The sequence below is a fragment of the Echinops telfairi genome, unplaced genomic scaffold (genome assembly GCF_000313985.2).
Source record: "Echinops telfairi isolate 266 unplaced genomic scaffold, ASM31398v2 ScPeMD7_3533;HRSCAF=4204_1, whole genome shotgun sequence".
NCBI classification, from domain to species: domain Eukaryota; kingdom Metazoa; phylum Chordata; class Mammalia; order Afrosoricida; family Tenrecidae; genus Echinops; species Echinops telfairi.
Window position 1 is genome coordinate 19,904,107 of NW_022107432.1, and position 17,998 is coordinate 19,922,104.

Below are 17,998 nucleotides of genomic sequence, written 5' to 3' on the forward strand. Positions count from 1 at the left end.
TATATATATATATAATTATTATTACAAGGTGAGAGCCATTTCAGACAAAAGGGGGAAAAAAGGAGTCAGGTAAGAGTTTTCAGAGAGCTTGCATGGTGAAAAGAGTTTCGCAATCAGCTGCTAACCCCAAAGTGTGAAGGCATCCAGATATACTACAGAAGAAACGGCTTCCATAACAATGTCAGTCAAGACCAACCCAGGAAGCCATTCTGCCCTGAGCATGCTGGCTGACCCTCGAGGCAGGGGTCAGCTCAACTGCAGCTTGAAATAACAAGTGTTTTCAGTCATGAGGAGGCGATGAGGTTAGGCATTAGCATGGGTTTCATATTCAGCAGGATAGCCTGAGTAGGCTTTGTTGAGAAGGGAGTTTATAAGTAAAAGAGTTGAGGGAATGGGCTGTGCAGAGATCCAGAGGAAATGGGTTCTGAGTAGAAAAAAAGATGCCCATGTCAAGATCCTAAGATGGAACATTCTAGAATCGTTCAAACACACAAATGAGACCTGATGCTCTGGAACAGCATAAGCAAAGGCAGAAGAGTGGGTATGGGACTGGGTGGTGCACATGATACAGAGCTTTGTCGCCCTTTGGTGAGCCATTGTAGAAGTTTGAACAGAACACGGCAGTAAGGGACTTCCAGAGCACAGGTACTTTGCATAATGATGTAGGCAAAGAACATCGAAAGAATCATGGACTACCAAGGGAACAACAACAACAACATCCAGCCAGAATGCTCTCTATACAATGGAAGGATGAGGAGACTTCATCCCTCTCTCTCTTTTTAAAATCATTTTGTTAGGGGTTCATACAACTCTTATCACAATCCATACATACATCAATTGTGTAAAGCATATTTGTACATTCATTGCCCTCATCATTCTCAAAACATTTGCTCTCCACTTAAGCCCCTGGCATCATCTCCTCATTTTCCTCCCTCACTCCTCACCCCACCTCCCTCATGAGCCCGTGATAATTTATAAATTATTATTTTGTCATATCTTACACTATCCAATGTCTCCCTTCACCCACTTTTCTGTTGTCCATCCCCCAGAGAGGAGGTTTTATGTAGATCCTTGTAATTAGTTCACCCTTTCTACCCCACTCTCCCTCCACCGTCCTGGTATCACCACTCTAACTACTCCCTGTGTTTCCAGTTCCTATCTGTACCAGTGTACAACCTCTGGTCTAGCCAGACTTGTAAGGTAGAATTCGGATCATGATAGTGTGTGTGTGGGGATGAGGGTAGGAAACATTTAGGAACTAGAGGAAAGTTATATGTTTCATCATTGCTACACTGCTCCCTGACTGGCTCGTCTCCTCCCCACGACCCTTCCTTAAGGGGATGTCCAATTGCCTACAGATGGGCTTTGGGTCTCTACTCCACACTCCCCCTCATTCACAATGATATGATTTTTGGTTCTGATGATGCCTGATACCTGATCCCTTCGACACCTCCTGATTCCACAGACTTCATCTCATGTACTTTGGACATGTTATCACATGTTATACATGTTATCAGGGGGGACCACTCCCTGGAGAAGTCATCATGCTTCGGACAGTAGGAGGTCAGTGAAAAAGACGGAGTTTCCCCGTGAAATGGATGGACACCTGGGCTGTAACAATGGGTTCGAACAAAACAACAATTGTGAGGCTGTTGTAGACGGGGCCATGTTTCATTCTGTTGTCCCTCGGGGCACTATAATTTGGAACTGATTCAACAGCACCTAACAACTATATCATCAAGGTGTTTGGGAAGGTGGAGGATTTGAACTTGGGTGTTATCAGTGCCTGGTGATGAAACGTATAGTAATTCATCAGATATCTGCCTCCATGAACCTCACTTTTCAGTCAAATGAAATGTCAGTATCGATCTCTTTTAATGTCGGCTTCTGGCCTTTGCCCCTTACTCATTGTTTAAGTTAGAATTCTAGAACGACTGCTCCAGTTCACTCTAGAAGATTCCTGGTTATGTTAGCCTAAGAATGCAAGGGAGTTTTACCAACAAGATGCTCAGCTCATGCTTTAAAGTGTGCATTGCTTCTCATTTGCACATCATTTCTAGATACTAAAATCCCCTTATGACTTATCTAAGTTGTCACAGGAAATAGAAAGATGTATGTGATACAGAAAAGGGAAGCAAGCATTAGCAAAAGAGACTACCACACTCAAAAACAAAGACCACATCTCTACAGAATTTGTAGCTGGAGTATTTGGGCAACCATGTGCATGTGGTTCTTTGTTGCTTCTTCCAGAGCTGGCCCAATTGCATGAAGCAAACCTGGAACAGATAGTACGATCTATGTCTTTTATGGTCTCAGTTTCTCAGCTGGGCCGCTTGGAGGACGGAGAATGTGTTTTTTCTTTTGTCTCTGTTTCATGCCCACCTAAGTATACTGACTTAAAAGCCTCTCAGTGAATATGTGTTGACTGTGGTGAGAACACTGACTTAAGAAGGGAAAACAAAACTCAGAGTCAACTGCCTCCGAGTTGCTTCGTGTGGGTAGTCTGTATAGATGTGCCCACAAGCCCGAGCATTCATCTGCTTATCCCCTTTGCTATTTAATCACCGAGTGGGGCTTCCAGATAAGAAATAGAAATGTGATTCATTGCCTAACAGGAGCACATGTAACTCTTTCACAAAAGAATTGTTTTGCTGAATAAATTCAACTGTAAATAAATGGGTTGAAGGATTATGACTCTTCACCGAATGGCACAGGTTTTTGAATGTTGTCAGCGTTTGGAGACAATTAGAAGAGGGAGCTTTGTTTAATAACAAATGGATAAAGACTCAGAATTCCAGTGTATATGGAGAAGGTAATTCAACCCTTGTTTCAGGTAAAGAATCACGGAGTTATGGCAACGGGGAAACCCCGAGCCTGATTGAAAGAACCCTTGGGAGTGAAGGAGTTAACTGAGTGTGTCAGCTTTATCTTTTGTCCCATGGACTAGTGGTTTGCCGATTAAAGTCTCCGGTAAATGATTGTTAGACTTGCCGTTGATAGCCGTGTGTGTGCTGCATTTCAAAAGTCCATTGATTCTTCTGGAAGGCTGTGCAGCATCTTTGAGCCCTTTACTCCTTTGGGATCTTCTCGGGTCTGTTGACAGAAGGATCCATCTGATTACCCAACATGAGTGACAAAGACTACGACAGCATCTATGACACAATCCAAAAAGAGGTCGTGTATGAGGATCCAGAAGAGCAGAAAGAAAATGAAGGACCCCTCTATGATGACATCCAGAAAGACGTGGAGCCTGAACACAACTTCTATGAAAACCAGCTGGACTCGTCTGAGTATGCCATTGTGTCTGACTACGCCACTGGGGAGGAGGAGAGCAGCCTATATGCCCGGTCAGGAGCAGAGGGCTACCTCCTGCCAGATGAGGTGCAGCCTGAGGACCAGGAGCCTGAACCAGATGAGCCCCAGGAGGACAGAGGCGACTCGATGGACGAATTGCATCCCCCCTCCCAGGCCCGGGCCCTCTTCTCAGCGGAGCTCCACTTGGAGGATTCCCAGGAGAACGGGTACATGATGGCAGAAGACCTTCCCTCTTCTTCCAGCTTCACCGTCCAGCAGAGCAAAGCCTTCTCCATCAGCACGGATTCCCCAGCTGGATATTCCGGTGCTAATGATTCAGAAGACACCGATGCCTCTTTCATGAACCCCGAGATTATTCTCTTTGTGAAGGTAAGAAAGCACAACTGCGCAGGCAGATGGCCATTTGGGGGTTCTATTTTGTCCTGTGTGTTCAGGAAGAGGTGTCCAGTGTCATGGTCCCTGCACCTTAATCCATATACAAGAGTAAGACTGACTCAATGGATCGTTCCAGCGTTAAGCCAGGACTTCTCGAAATACGAATCAGGAAGTACATATAAGTACATATAACAAATATGAATTAGGAAGTACATAAGTGTATGTTTAATGATTGACTTTTATATGCCATGGACAAAGCATTTTTTGAGTTCCCAATGAGTACACAGAAATGGCTGCTCCAATGCTTGCCTTTGTGACAGAAGGCGAGCGTGTGTTCCTGTGTGGTTAGATTTCCTTGGTTGACATGGTTTTTAAACACATGACCCAGCCATGAGGGAAAGTAAAATCTATAGTCAAGGCACTAGAGTTTCCTTCTTACATTCCTAAGGTCATAGATCCTTCAGATATCTGGTCAATAAATGTTGCTGTTGACACCGAGTTTGCCCTTTTGCCACCAATATAAGTAAAGTATTCCATCATGTGAAAGGATTTCAGTAGTAGCAAGAACGATACTTAAAAGGTTAATATTTAATACCTATGATGTTTAAACAGAGACCTTTGGTGATCTTTGTATTAGACTGTGCTACTATAATAAAGATTAGAGTTCTACATATTATCAAAATATAAAATAATGCAGAGATACTTTGTCATCAGGATGACAGAATCTTTTTGCTCTCAGTTTTTATATTTTGGTTATATATAACCCAACTTCCCACTCTCTCATAATATTTCTGTTTTCCAATGTGTGGGTAGATGTCAATGAGTAGATTCCACTATTTCTGGCTAACAAAAACTAATTATTCTGTAGATTCAGAAAAATCCCAGTCCACTCTTGTCTCTCTCTTTCCCTGCTCCCCCAATATTTTATTTCATTTTCTACATTATCATTTGCTATGTTGAACTCTTCTCAGTTTTCGTGTGTAAATGTAGTTTTTCCACTAAAAGCTTCTTGAGCACAGTGCCTGGAATAGTAGTTGGCTTACACGTATGCCGTCGCCAAACCTTGCGTGGCATCGTATTGAGCATCGGGGATGGAGAGGAACGGGCAAGGCACTGTCCCTGTTCTCAAGAAGGCAGCAGCATGGTGCAGGAGACCCGCTTGCACGTGGTTAACTACTCTACTCCACAATCAGAGGGAAGAGAAAGGGGTGTGCAGAGTGCCATGCGCACACAAGGAGGAGGTGCCTCTGTGTACATGGGGGCGTTAGCAAAGGCTCCACAGAAAGGGGCCTCAGCACAGTGCATCGGATGCCCAGCCTCCATCACTGGCATCAACGTGCCGCACTGTTTGCAGTCTATATCGTACAATGAATGAAGACTCAGAGTAAGTTTTACAAGCCTTTAGATTCTGAATTAGGGGAAGATGACTGAGCAGAGCAGATCTTCAGTTTCTCATTCAACCTTTGTTGTCTTCCCGTCTCCATCATTCGTGGCCCATCGCCCTCTTGTTGCATATTCTCTTCCCCGGCACCTGAGTTAGCACCTACCGACCCTCGAAACTTTGGCTGCCCTCCTCTCCCTTGCGCCCCACCCTGGTAGCCATCAAAGTCCATCAAAGCCATCAAAGTTTTAGTGTGAAAGCCTTTTATTCACTTTTTATTAACAGTGGTCTCAGAATAACTTTTGGAGGGCATAAGCATCCTCGTAACTTCATGTAATAGGAAAGTTGGGTCATCCTCCTCTTCATCATCATCAGCAGCATCTTTGGCACCTGGAGACTTGTAAACTGGAAAATTGTTGATCTTGCCAGAAATTAGCTCACTGATGTTAACCCAAACAAGAATGCTAGAGAAGTTGACCTCGGCTGGTGCCAGCAATAGAGAAACCGGTTGAAGGAACTGTGGTCTCTGAATTATTTACAACTCGTAGCTCTCCAAAGCGAATATTGGACTTCATGAAGTCTTTGAAGTTTACTCCCTTTTAAATATCATATGGTAACCAAAAGGCCACTGAAGGTAGCACCGACCTCTGCTCCTATGTGTGGTTGCTTTTTAAATGATAGCCAGCAGTGCTCTGTCAGAAGGGCAGTAGGTATGGCCTATTTCCCAGCCCCTCCACTCTTTACCGCCATCGGAGTTCTTTATTCAGCGTTGAATGGAAGTGTAACGTATTCGAATGGGGAAACGGGAGCTGCTTGGCTTGCAGTCGGAGTGGAGTGGAGAATGTGAGTGGCGCCTATGCAGGCTCCTATCTTCTCCCGGCACCAGGCAGAAGATGCCGAGAGCACAGCAGCGGGCAGGGTATGGTTATACATTACAGCTCATCATCTTCTGACGAGGGCTGGACACTGAGCAGTCTGGGGTCCTTCTCCTGGACTGAGTCCACGGAGACCACCTGGGAGGTTTGTGTACGTTCCCATCTATTCCAGATGAGTCTGTGAACGTGTCGCACAGTCTGTAACCATATATGGAACCAACGCTTTATTGAGGCTCAGCCATTTCTGAGTGTTGGCCAATTACTCAGTTCATTAAAATCTAGCACTCATTTATTTTATTTAACAGGTAGTTGCCAGGCATTGGGTTTACAATGATGGAGAGACAGTCCTGGCTCTCAGGGACTTTGCCTCTAGTGTCAGAGATGCTGAAGGACAAATAAATCATATAATATATGCCTTATTTATATATAGACTGGTATACATATATTATAGACTAAAATGAAATTTAAAACGGGTTTATCAGTAATTAATTTCTTATTATTACTGGAGCAGATCATCACAAACTTAGTGGCTTAGACCAGCACACATTTATTCACTTAGAGTTCAGAACTCGGAAGTGAGTATTGTGGTATCGGTAGGGCTGGCTCCTTGTGGAGGTTGTAGGGAAGAGACCTTTCCTATGCCCCTTTCATTGTGTCGCGGTTGTCCTCATCCTCCACGTATGGTCCCACATCTCATGGCCTCCTCTCCTTGCTTGCCGTCCTCTCCTGACTCTGACTCCCGCATCCCTCTTTGAAGGACCCTTCCGATTGACACAGACTCCACCTGGGGAGCCCTGGATAATCTATTCATCTCAGACCCCCGAACTTAGTCCTATCTATAGAGTGTTTGGGGCCATAGAAAGTCACACTCACAGGTTAGGACAAGGGCATATTTTGGGTCCAGTATTCAGCTGGTGTCTCTGAATAGGGGAGTGAGGGGCAGTGTGGCTGGAGAGGCGTGAGTGATGGAGGGTGTTAGGAGAGGTAGCCAAAGAAAGGAAGGCAGGGTAGGTCAGGCCTGATCTTGAGCACCACAGGAAGAATTTTCTCTTTTGCTCAGAGTGATGTGGTGAGTCACAGAAGAGGAGACTCGAGAAGGTCATTCTAGCTGCCTCTTTGAGAAAAGACTAAGGGGTGCGGGGAGTGGAAGCAGAGAGAAAGGTCGTTGGTGGGTGTGGGGGGCAACGAAAGCACTGCAGGTCAGAGACGACGACAAATTGGTCGACAGTGACAGTGGTGGAAGCGGTGAGGCTTAGGCTTGGATTGGTTTGAAGAGAGAGCCCGAGGAATTTGCTGACGAAATTGAGGGGGGATGCATACAGAGCAAAGGGCCGTGGTTGACTACAGAAGTTCTGGCCTGAGCTGCTGGGTGACTGGGGGTGCCTTTTCCATTTCCGAGGTGGACGGACCCTTCTCAGGGAATGTAAACATCGGCTTTGATGGTACTTGGCTGTGAAATGTTTCTGCATGCAAGATTCCTCATCTCTAAAGAAATCCTTTCAGGCTCTTACCGTCTTTGAAAGCTTGTTCCTTGGAGAGTGTGTGTTGCCATGGCCTGTAGAACTTCTCTGATTACGGGGGTCACCCAGGGGCCCCCAAAGCGGGCAGCACAGGCACAGAGGGTACTTGAACAAATTTAGGAGGGTGTCCCTCACGGACAATGGGAATGGTGTCTCTCCCTGAAGTCAGGCAACAAAGCAGCCTTGGTGAAAACTCCTTAGACTCAGAGTGAGACTTGGGTCTTTATTCTAACACTGAGGTTGGCAAACTTGAGAGACGGAAGAGCCAATCCTTCCCTCACAACCATTTAAAAACTACTCGGGAGTCATAAATATGTTTTATCTGAATGATATCCTTTAAATGAAACTATGATAGTTTTATTTTCATTTTCCATTTGACTTCAGAGCCACCTGTACATACTGAAAGAGCCGCATACAGCTCAGGAACCGCAGTTTACCGACCCCTGTTCTAAAGGGGTGGGTGTCCTAAACCAGGGGTCCTCAAACTACTGCCCGCAGGCAACATGCTGCTGGCTGAGGACATTTATCTGGCCCGGCGGGTGTTTTTGCCCCATTTTGTTTTTTTACTTCAAAATAAGATATGTGCAGTGTACTTTGCAGTGTGCATAGGAATTTGTTCTAATTTTTTTTTTTTAAACTATAGTCCGGCCCTCCAACAAGGCTGAGGGACAGTGAACTGGCCCCTGTTTAAAAAGTTTGAGGACCCCTGTCCTAAACGTTGGTTCAGTGTTTCACAAAATGGTTCAGGGGCTAGAAAATTCAGTACCACCGGAGAGCTCATTAGAAATGCAAATTCTCTGGCTCTCCTCCAGTCTTAGTGGCTCAGAAACTCTGGGAGTGGGGCCGTGCAGTCTGTGTTTTAACACATCCCACAGGAGATTCTGGTACAAGTTCGATGCATGCTGCATCTGAGGTTAGGTCATCCATCCTCAGGTCTTCCCAAGTACTCAGATACTCTTCATTTCCAAGGCTAGAGTGGTAGTGTACCCAAGGCATTTCTAGGGCTTCCTGTTGGTTTGATTGCCTAAAGCAGTAGCTTGGGGATTCTAGGGATGTCTAGGTAGATTATGTAGGTGAAGAGCATCCCTTCATTGCTGAACAGGGTCCAGAATTTGGTCCATAGTACCCGTAGCTACCTACCATTTGATGTTTTGGCAGTGCTGATAAAACTTCCATCCAGCACCAGACTCTGTTAGCCTATCACGTCTTCTTGATGCAGTTCTTCACTTCTTGGTTGATCCAAATTTCACCAACTGCTGTGCAGCTGGGCTTGCCTCCTCCAGTCAGTTTCCCGTGCTGCAGTCCAGACTCTATGGAAAGGTTCTCTGAAACAAGCCAGCATATGACCTCAGTCCAAGTAAAAGCAACCCATAGCCTACCTGCATGCCTTCTGAATGCAGCTCAGGACCGTGTGTTTCATTCAGTGTGGTAACCCAAGTCAATACTTTCATCCATGGGCACACACCGTTTTGTGGTTGTTCAAAGTGTTCAAACGGCATACACCGTTTGTTCAAAGTGTTCGGAATAGGATCAATGTCCCCAAAGCTTGAACATTACACCACCTGTGATAGGTCCCCTAGGAAATGTTTCAGTGTGTCTTTGAGGGGGGTCACATAGACTGAACGGTCTCATCTTTAAAGATGAGAAATGGGTCAGATGAGGCATCATGTAGCAGAACCCCACCCCCCATGCAATCCTTATCATCACAGAGTAATCTTGGGTTAGCTGTAAACTTTGAAGGAGACCTAGTCTTACCCAGCACATGTCAGCACCAGTGCCGGTGGCTCTTGGGGAGATCTAAGATGACAGCGTGACGCAGTGCCATGAATAGGAAACGGACTGAAAGCTCATGTTCCTATCCTGACCCTGACGCTTTCAGACTTAATTTCTCATAGCTGCAGTTCCACATAAAATGAGGTTCGGAAAGCCTACCTCTTGGATCTGGCTGTCCTGTAGCTTTTTCTTGCATTTCTACCGCCATCAGAGAGTCTGGGGACCAAAACCTAGTGAAAACAGGTCTCCTGAACAAACAGGTACTGCCTTGCCCTAAATTTTCACAAGCAAAACACATTCAGTCCATTTGCCTTGGATACACACACACACACACACACACACACACACACACACAACTATGATTTTACAGATTTTTAAAACAGAAACTGTAAAAAACAAAAAACCCCTGTACAATCATACTGAGGAAACGAGGGAAATGGAATTGGATTTGAATGCCAACATGTGGCTCAATTGAGGAAAGGGTGTTCCAGGCAGTGGACTTGGAAAAAGCAACTCCAAGAACCCAACTCACTGCCAGATAGTTGATGCTGACTCCAAGTGACTGCAGGACAGGGTAGAACTGCAACGCTTTATGGAGTGGAAAGTCTCATCTTTCTTCCTCGGAAGGGGGGCTAGTTTTGAACTGCTGAGCTGCTGACCTTGCAGTTTGCAGTCCCATGTTTGATTGATGTGTATGCCAGCAGGATTCCAGAAAATATAAAAGTGCACTGACAATGCGCATGTGTGTCATTAGATTCCTTTTGCTGAATGAGGCTCAGACAGGGGCAAGAGCTAGTTTTTATCCTTAAGGTAGCAGAAAATAACATTTCTGAATAAAATTTCTATAGAGGATGTCATGAGCGAAGCGATATTCTAGGTCATTAGTAAACAAATGGGCATAGCTTTCCCCACTTTATGTGGAACAGAACTAGGCATTAAATCTACCAAGCATCATTTATATTATTAGTTCAAGCACCTACATGCAAATGCATTGTGTGTAAAAAATTCTGTGTTTTTATAGTTACTTTCTCATGGAACTGACCCTCTGAAGATGCCAGGGTTTTAGATCCTTGGTTTTATATAGAAAACTTTTTTTTGAAATAGAAAAAGTATCCAGGTGTGATGTGGATGTTTTGTGTTACTGATAGATCTTCCTTAGCGTGTGATGCACCTGAGGGTGGAGGCAGAGTGTGCTGGGAGCAGCCCAACTCCAATTATTGTCTGTGGAATCATCCGTTTGTTCTATGCATCATCGTTCCCAAGGTGCCAAAGGGGAAGCCCTCGCAACAGAATAAAAAAGATGCACTGCTCTAAGAATCATACCGCTGTAATGTCAGTTCTGAACTTGAAGATGACGTGCAGCTTCAGAAAAAATGTCCCCATATTAAGACCCATGCAGCTACTGCATATGTAATTTCCATGTAAGATATTCATTGTTTTAATATGGTTTCCATGTGTTTGTGTGGGATTGACTTCGCCTAGCTACTTGAAGTCGTGCGTTTGGCTGATTAGAAATAGCTGGAACTCTGAAAGGGTTCTCTTGTTCCATGATCCTCTAACATAAATAATAAATATGTTTCAAATGATGTCCTTGGAAACGTTTGTGAGATCGTGCAAGTCTGGCCTTGTCCTAGCTGCCCAGTCGTTCCTTTATGGAGACAAAGAAGCACATCAGAATGAAACCATGAGCAGGTTTGAACAAAGACTCCTATCCTTGTCAGAATACCTTCTGCATGAGGGTGCTGGGAACACAATCAAGGCCTGATTTTACTCAAAGATAATCTAGTAGGTACCCACACAAACCGATCTGCTTTGTGAATCAATACCATGAACCAGAGAGGCCACGGAATCTCAGCTAGGTAACAAAATCCCTGATAACCAGAGTTGTCAAGTGATCCCTGAACTTCTGCAAGACTGCCTGCACATGAGCCGTGTAGTGAGATTTGGTGCTTTCAATCCAGTGTATAGTCTTTTGTATTGGCTTTCTTTGCCTGGGGTGCTAGATGCTCATGAACGTTATGCTTCCGAAGTTTCAGGAATGTTCTAAGCCTCTGTGATCAATTGTGTGGGAGATGACACTCAGAAGGAGTCAGGAACCCTCAGAAATGTTTAAACTCACTATGATGTGTTCGCCTTCCCTGCCCTTACGCTCCATGCGGTCAGATTTATGAGACCAGGTTGTAGGCCGAGAAGTTACCTCCTCAGAGAAGCCCTCCCAGTCCCTTCAGACAAGGTGGCGTTGGGTCGTCTCTGTGATGTCCCCTCTCAGTTACCTCCAGGCTACAATTACCTGGGGAAGTTTTTATCCTTCTGTCTAGTTGTGAACTACTCATGAGGGAGGACCTGCGCTTCATCCATTTTTCTAGACCTGCCCCTAGGATACTTAACAAGTGATCGTTGAATAAAGAAAGAAAGGAGCTAGCCATGCCCAGAGATCCTCAGAGCAGTGCGGGTGGAGGAAAGCTCGTCCAAGTGGCCTGCTGCAGCAACAGGTGTGATGCTCCAAACCTCTGAAGGAGAAATGAGTTGAGACAAAGCATGGGACCTCTGGTGGGGGTCCATCTTTACCCCCTAATACACAAGGTTGTTTTTTTCTAGGGGCTTTTTATTAGGGGCTCACACAACTCTTATCACAATCCATACATACATCAATTGTGTAAAGCACATTTGTACATTCATTGCCCTCATCATTCTCAAAACATTCCCTCTCCACTTAAGTCCCCAGCATTAGGTCCTCATTTTTCCCCTCCCTCCCCACTCCCCACTCCCTCATGAGCCCTTGATAATTTATAAATTATTATTTTGTCATATCTTGCCCTGTCCGACATCTCCCTTCACCCACTTTTCTGTTGTCCGTCCCCCAGGGAGGAGGTCACATTGTAATTGGTTCCCTCTTTGTAACCCACTCTCCCTCTACCCTCCCAGTATTGCCACTCACACCACTGGTTCTGTAGGGATCATCTGCCCTGGATTCCTGTATTTTCAGTTCCTATCTGTACCAGTGTACATCCTCTGGTCTAGCCAGACTTGCAAGGTAGACTTCGTATCATGATAGTGGGAGTGGGGAGGAAACATTTAGGAACTAGAGGAAAGTTGTATTTTTCATCATTGCTACATCACACCCTGACTGGCTCGTCTCCTCCCCGAGACCCCTCTGCAAGATGATTTGGTGAATTATGTTCACTTTCATCTCTTTAGTTATAAGACATTCATAAGACTTCCTACTATGTTTCTAGCCTGGTCCTGAACTTTGGGCAGAAATTCAGTATGCTGAGAGCCTGATTTGTTGTACAGGTGGTTGTAGGTAAATTGAAATGGGTGCACACAGTTCTTATTTCGCTTATATTAGGGTAAGGCATTCTGGTGGCAATGTGAGTCAGGTGGAGGGCTGCTAAGAACAAGGTTGGTAAGTCACGTCACACCATCTGCTCCAAGCGAAAAGATGAATCAATTTGCTCCTATAAAGATTTGCAGTCTCAGAAATGCTGTAAAGGATCGCTGAGCGTTGTCTGTAAGTCACACCTTAGTCACCAGGATTTTGCCTTTCCTGATCTTTGAAAGAAATTTCAAGTCAAAGAACTTGAAGATTCAGGCAGTGGTTGGTGTTAGCACTATAAGGATAGCTCAAGGAGGCGAGGTTGCCATACCTAATTAAGGTCATCCTTGTCGGTGAGCCTGCTTTTGTGTTTTTCTGCATCCATATAATTTACTGAGCACTGTTCTGTCAATAGACACAGAAGCCAAATGAAACTCAGTGACAAAGAGAAAGTGAGAAGTGTCAACACCCTAGGGCAGAGAACACCCCCTGACTGGAATGTGGCTGTCAATCAGAGAAGACTGGGTTTAGACCAGCAGGTGAGGGACCATTTTCTTGACTCCAGTTAGGATACCCCATGGAACTGTCAGCTCTGTGGGGGAAGGGATCACACCAGCTTATCTTTTTAGCTCCATGTCCTTTGTGGGATTGGGTTTGTCTTAGAGGCCCTGTAAATGTTTGTCAAAGTGAACTGACCTGAATAGTTACCCTTGGGACTCTTAGGTGGCCTTCATCTGCCTTATGTCATAAAGATTACCCATCCCGTGGAATAAAATTTCAAATTTGATTCTTAACTTCTTTGCTTTGATGCTTGCCCATTGCCAAGAGGACTAAGCTTAATCTTTATCATTACTTGCAAGAACTTTGATCCCCTGCAATCTAAGCGATTTAAACAATTCCACTTCATTCCATACTCGGCCTTCAAAAGAGAACTATGTCCCAGAATACTGAGTTGTTTACAGAATCCCACAACCCAGATGCTATTTTGCATCTCCTAGCTTTGACCATGCTTATTTGTCTACGTAATGCACTTCCTCATCTCATTTTTCTGGATAACTCTACCTCATCTCTCTAGGCTCATATTCCGGTGAAGCCATCCCTAAACCTCCAGGTTATTCCAAATGATACAACCTCATTTCTTACCTTCCTTTTAGTGATTGCCCCCTAGTTTTACAATTATCTGCCTAAGTGTGTGTTTCCCAGAACCAATCACTAGACTGAACACTTCACATGGGAAGGATTTTCCATCCATATCTTTTTCACCATGTATAGATTCTTGGATAAGACCAGTTGCCATTTAGTTAAATATAACTCATGGTGAACTTAGATGAGATTAGATGAGCAATACATATGTAATGACTTATCTTAAACTGTACTGTTAATGATGAATTTTTAAAAATTATTGAAATAATATTGAAAATCAAGAATAATACTCCTGTTATCCAACGAGAAATCAATCCCTCAGACACCGCTTGTCGTGGACCATGCTTGGTCCCTGTGTTCTGGGTCTGGTTGTGCCCCTGACGATTTTAAGGGCATTCTCTAATCTTGCCAAGAGTGGCCTCGTTGTTTGGTCTCTCAGGCAGGACCTGCCCCTGTAGAAATTACTAGGCAGTATTAGTGCTCCAGGCCACACTAGAGGGGATGGCTCACTGTATTGTCAAGCGCAAAGACAAAATCTCCTTCTAGTTATGGGAAAGGGATCTTTTTGGAGGGAAAGCTAACTAATGTGTTACAAGAAACGGAGCATTCTCGCAGAGGCCCTCTGCCTCTGCATCCATCTGTACTTGACTTTGGGTGGAGTGAATGGAGACTCCGTGTTGAGGGCTGACTGGTATAATACAACCAAAGAAGAAACTTTTTGATAGAACCAAGGTCTGGGCTAGGTTGCCCTCTTCATTTCCATTATCTCTGCATATGCTAGGCTTAAATATTGATTCTGACACTGAGTATCTGTACAACTTTGGGCAAGTCATTTGTACTCTCTGCCTCTTAGACTTATCATTGGTAAAGAAACAGGAATGAAGGTGAGTCCTATAGCCCTACTGCTTCTAACCTGCTGTGTACTGAAGCTTTGCTTTTTTCCCTGTGGAAATCTCCCTTCCATAGGGACCTTTCTTCACATATCTTAAGACATATATTTTATTGTCATTCTCTCAAGATATTATACAACATCGAGTGTTTTACATGAGGAGGGGGAGTCACAAAGAGAGCTATTCTCATAACATAGAAGATTTTTAAAAAATTCTCATAACACAAAAACAAAATTTTTAAAAATTCATCTGCTTTGGTTGTTGAAAATAGACACAGCAGAACATAAACCAACTCACCGGTTTCAATCTGCACAAATCCGGGGCACTGGCTACATGTTTCAAGTTGTGCAAGCAGTCGCTCCCTCTTTTCTGAGCTGCTCTTCCCCCATCCACTTAAACATACTACCCCTGAGGGTTGCCATCTCATCTTTCACGTTGCTGTTGTCATTTACTAAAATTTTGGATACAAATTCCAAAGAAGAATTGCTATCAAAAGGGGGAGAAAATGTAGAACTGAATAGCAAATTTTCATGGAATCTGGACTCTCAGGACCTATATGGAGGTCAGATGAACCCCTGCAACTCTTGCCCTCAGATTTTTTTTTCAAAACTGTTTCATTGAGAGCAAATACAGGTATCATATGATTCCATAGTTCAATGATATCAAGCAGTATTGTACAATTGCTATCACAGTCCATTTCAAAACATTTTCTTCCTTCTTGAACTTCTTGATATCACCTCCCCTTTATTCCCTGCCCCATCCCCACTGTACCCCCAGGAACCCTTATGCTACTTGCTGTCTCTATAGGCTCATCAATCCTGGGCCTCATCTACCGAAAACATATAACAACCACTCAAGAGGGTCATGCACAATGACAAAATACATCAGAGATAAACCCCAATATGAAACAAACAAACACAGAAAATATTGAAAACCAGATCAGGTCCAACATGTATCATAGGGGTGGGGGATCACGTGACAAGGTTTTATCCATTCAAGTCAGGTTTATCATTTTGATCTCTTATAATCATCTCTCCAATAGTCTCCGTTTGGTAACCAGTTTCTTCCCATCCCTCTATTATGGATAGAGGGTGATCACCAGAGACTTATTCCCGTGGTAGATCTCACAAATGTGTCTTGGGCTCCCACTGTCATCCATAGCTTTCTGAAACCAGAATCTCACACGTTAGGCTCTGATGCTAGTCCCTCCTTTGGCTTTGGAATATATCATTTACAACTCAGGTGTCACAGAGGTTGGGGGCTTTTTCCATGTGCCATCTTCGTTGACTTAGTTGACATCTCACTTAGATGGCTGCTTATTTGTAAACAAAACTTTAAGACCCCAGATGCTATTCTGTCTGATAGCCAGTCACCTTCTAATTTCTTCTCCACACTTTGCTATAGCACCCCTATCTTCTGTGGTCCCTTCCTGCAGGCAAGTATCAAGCAGGGCCATGATATAAGAACTAATTGTTCTACTGCTAGGATTTAGTGTGAACCCCAAATCCAACCCTAGATCTGTGTTTTTTATCTGCCTTTGGCTCCCCTTAGAGTCCTCTTTGTTAATTTATGGTAGTCTAACTAATTTATTTCAACTTTAAGTCAAAAATATCCCCTGAAATTGTCTAACTAAAACAATAATCCCCTGAAATCTTCTAATTAAAACCAAACAATAGCTTAACTAATATAGAATGTTCACCTTGAGCATTTTTTCTTTTAAGATCTATCTTATAGGATCAAATTACAATGCAACTTGTCAGAAACAAAATTATGACTCAACCCACGTTAAATATTGTAGCTTATTGCCCAGCTGACTGGTGTTCACTTTGATTAAGTTGACTGTTTGCATGCACAAGAGTTGAAAGGTACAGTAGAGTCCCACACACCCCCTACAGTCCCTCAAACACTTTGGTTTTGTTATGTGAGACAACTCATTCTAAAAGCTTCATGTATATGCTTCCCAAGATAATTTTAGACACATGCTGGGAAATAGGTATGCATACATATATTTAAAATTCTCTTTTATCTTTTATTGAACATAGATGACATTAGACCTTGTCGTGTACTTTGCTTTAGGGGTTACTTTTATTGGATAATAAGCTGTCTCTCTCACGGCGGCCATTGAGTCAATGCTGACTCGGCCCACTGGGGGTTTCCAAGACTGTCACTGTTTACTGGAGTAGAAAGCCCAGTCTTTCTTCCTCAGAGCTGCTGGTGGTTTTGAACTGCTGTCCATGCGGATCACAGCCCAATGCAGATAGCCACTATACCAATTTTAAGTGTACAGCTCAATGTATATAATTGCCAACCACCACCACAAACATAATATAAAGACATTTCCATCATCTCAGAAAGTTCCCTCCTGCCCCTTTGCCAACAGTTCCTTCCTTCCCTAGTCATCTGGCAATGACCGATCGGCTTTCTCTCACAACAGTTTTACCTTTGAGAACATTTTATAAAGAGAATTAAAATCTATGTAGGCTTTTGCATGTGATGTCTTTCACTTAACATAAAACTTTAAAATCCATCCATGTTGGTACATGGGTCAATGGCTTTTTCCTTTTTATTTCCAAGTCTTATTCAATGATATGAACGTACCACATTTGTTTATTGTATTCGCCAGTTGATGGGCATTTGGATTCTTTCCTGATTTTTGGCTCTTATTGATAAAGCTGCTATAAACATCTGAGGATGTCTTTATGCCGATTATATTCTCTTGGGTAAATACTTAGGAATGTGATTCTTGGGTCATATTGTAAGTGAAAGGGTAAACTTTAAAAGAAATACAACAAAAAATCCTTTCAAATGTTTTTCAAAGTGGCTGTCACCTTGCCAGCATGTGATGTTGTCGGTTTCCTAAAGTGTAGGCATAATGGTGAATGCATGTTGTCTGTGTTAGGTGTCAAGTCGGCTCCAAGCCATAGCTACTCTCTGCACAACCGAAGGGAACAGTGTATTGTCCTGGCCATCCTCACAGTGCTTCCTACGTCTTAGCCCACCGATGCAGCCGCTGTGTCCGTCCACCCCCTTGAGGGCTTCCTCTTTTTCACCGCCCTCCACTTTATCAGACATGACGTCCTTCTCCAGGGACTTTCCTCTTCTGACATGTGTCCAAAGTTGTAAGACGAAGTCTTGCCATCCTTGCCTCTAAGGAGCATTCTGACCTTACTTCCAATTTATGTGAATGCATACTGTTACTTAATTTTCAGTTCTCCAATGACAATGATGTTGAACATCTTTCCGTATGTTTAGTAGCTATTCCTATATCTTCTTTAGTGATAAATATGTTCAGATCTTTTGCTTGTTAATATTACTATTCTAGTATGTTGCCATTGAATTGGAAGGGTCTTTTACTTATTTGGAATACCACCTCCTTATCAAGAAATATTTTGCAAGCTGTTAATCCTAAT

At 43.6% G+C, this 17,998-nt stretch overlaps 1 protein-coding gene across 2 annotated transcripts in view; it reads left to right on the top strand.

Annotated features, from left to right (window-relative positions):
* CLIC5 (chloride intracellular channel 5) overlaps positions 1 to 17,998 on the top strand; it is a 226,291-nt gene that overhangs the window by 33,786 nt on the left and 174,507 nt on the right. The window contains exon 1 of one of the 2 annotated variants that reach the window (XM_004710801.2): positions 3,099 to 3,684. The exons of the other annotated variant lie outside the window; for it this stretch is intronic. Coding sequence (XP_004710858.1) covers positions 3,127 to 3,684 — 558 coding nt within the window. The 5' untranslated portion in view covers positions 3,099 to 3,126. Of the gene's footprint in view, positions 1 to 3,098; positions 3,685 to 17,998 lie in introns of those variants that run through there. 2 annotated transcript variants of the gene reach the window in all.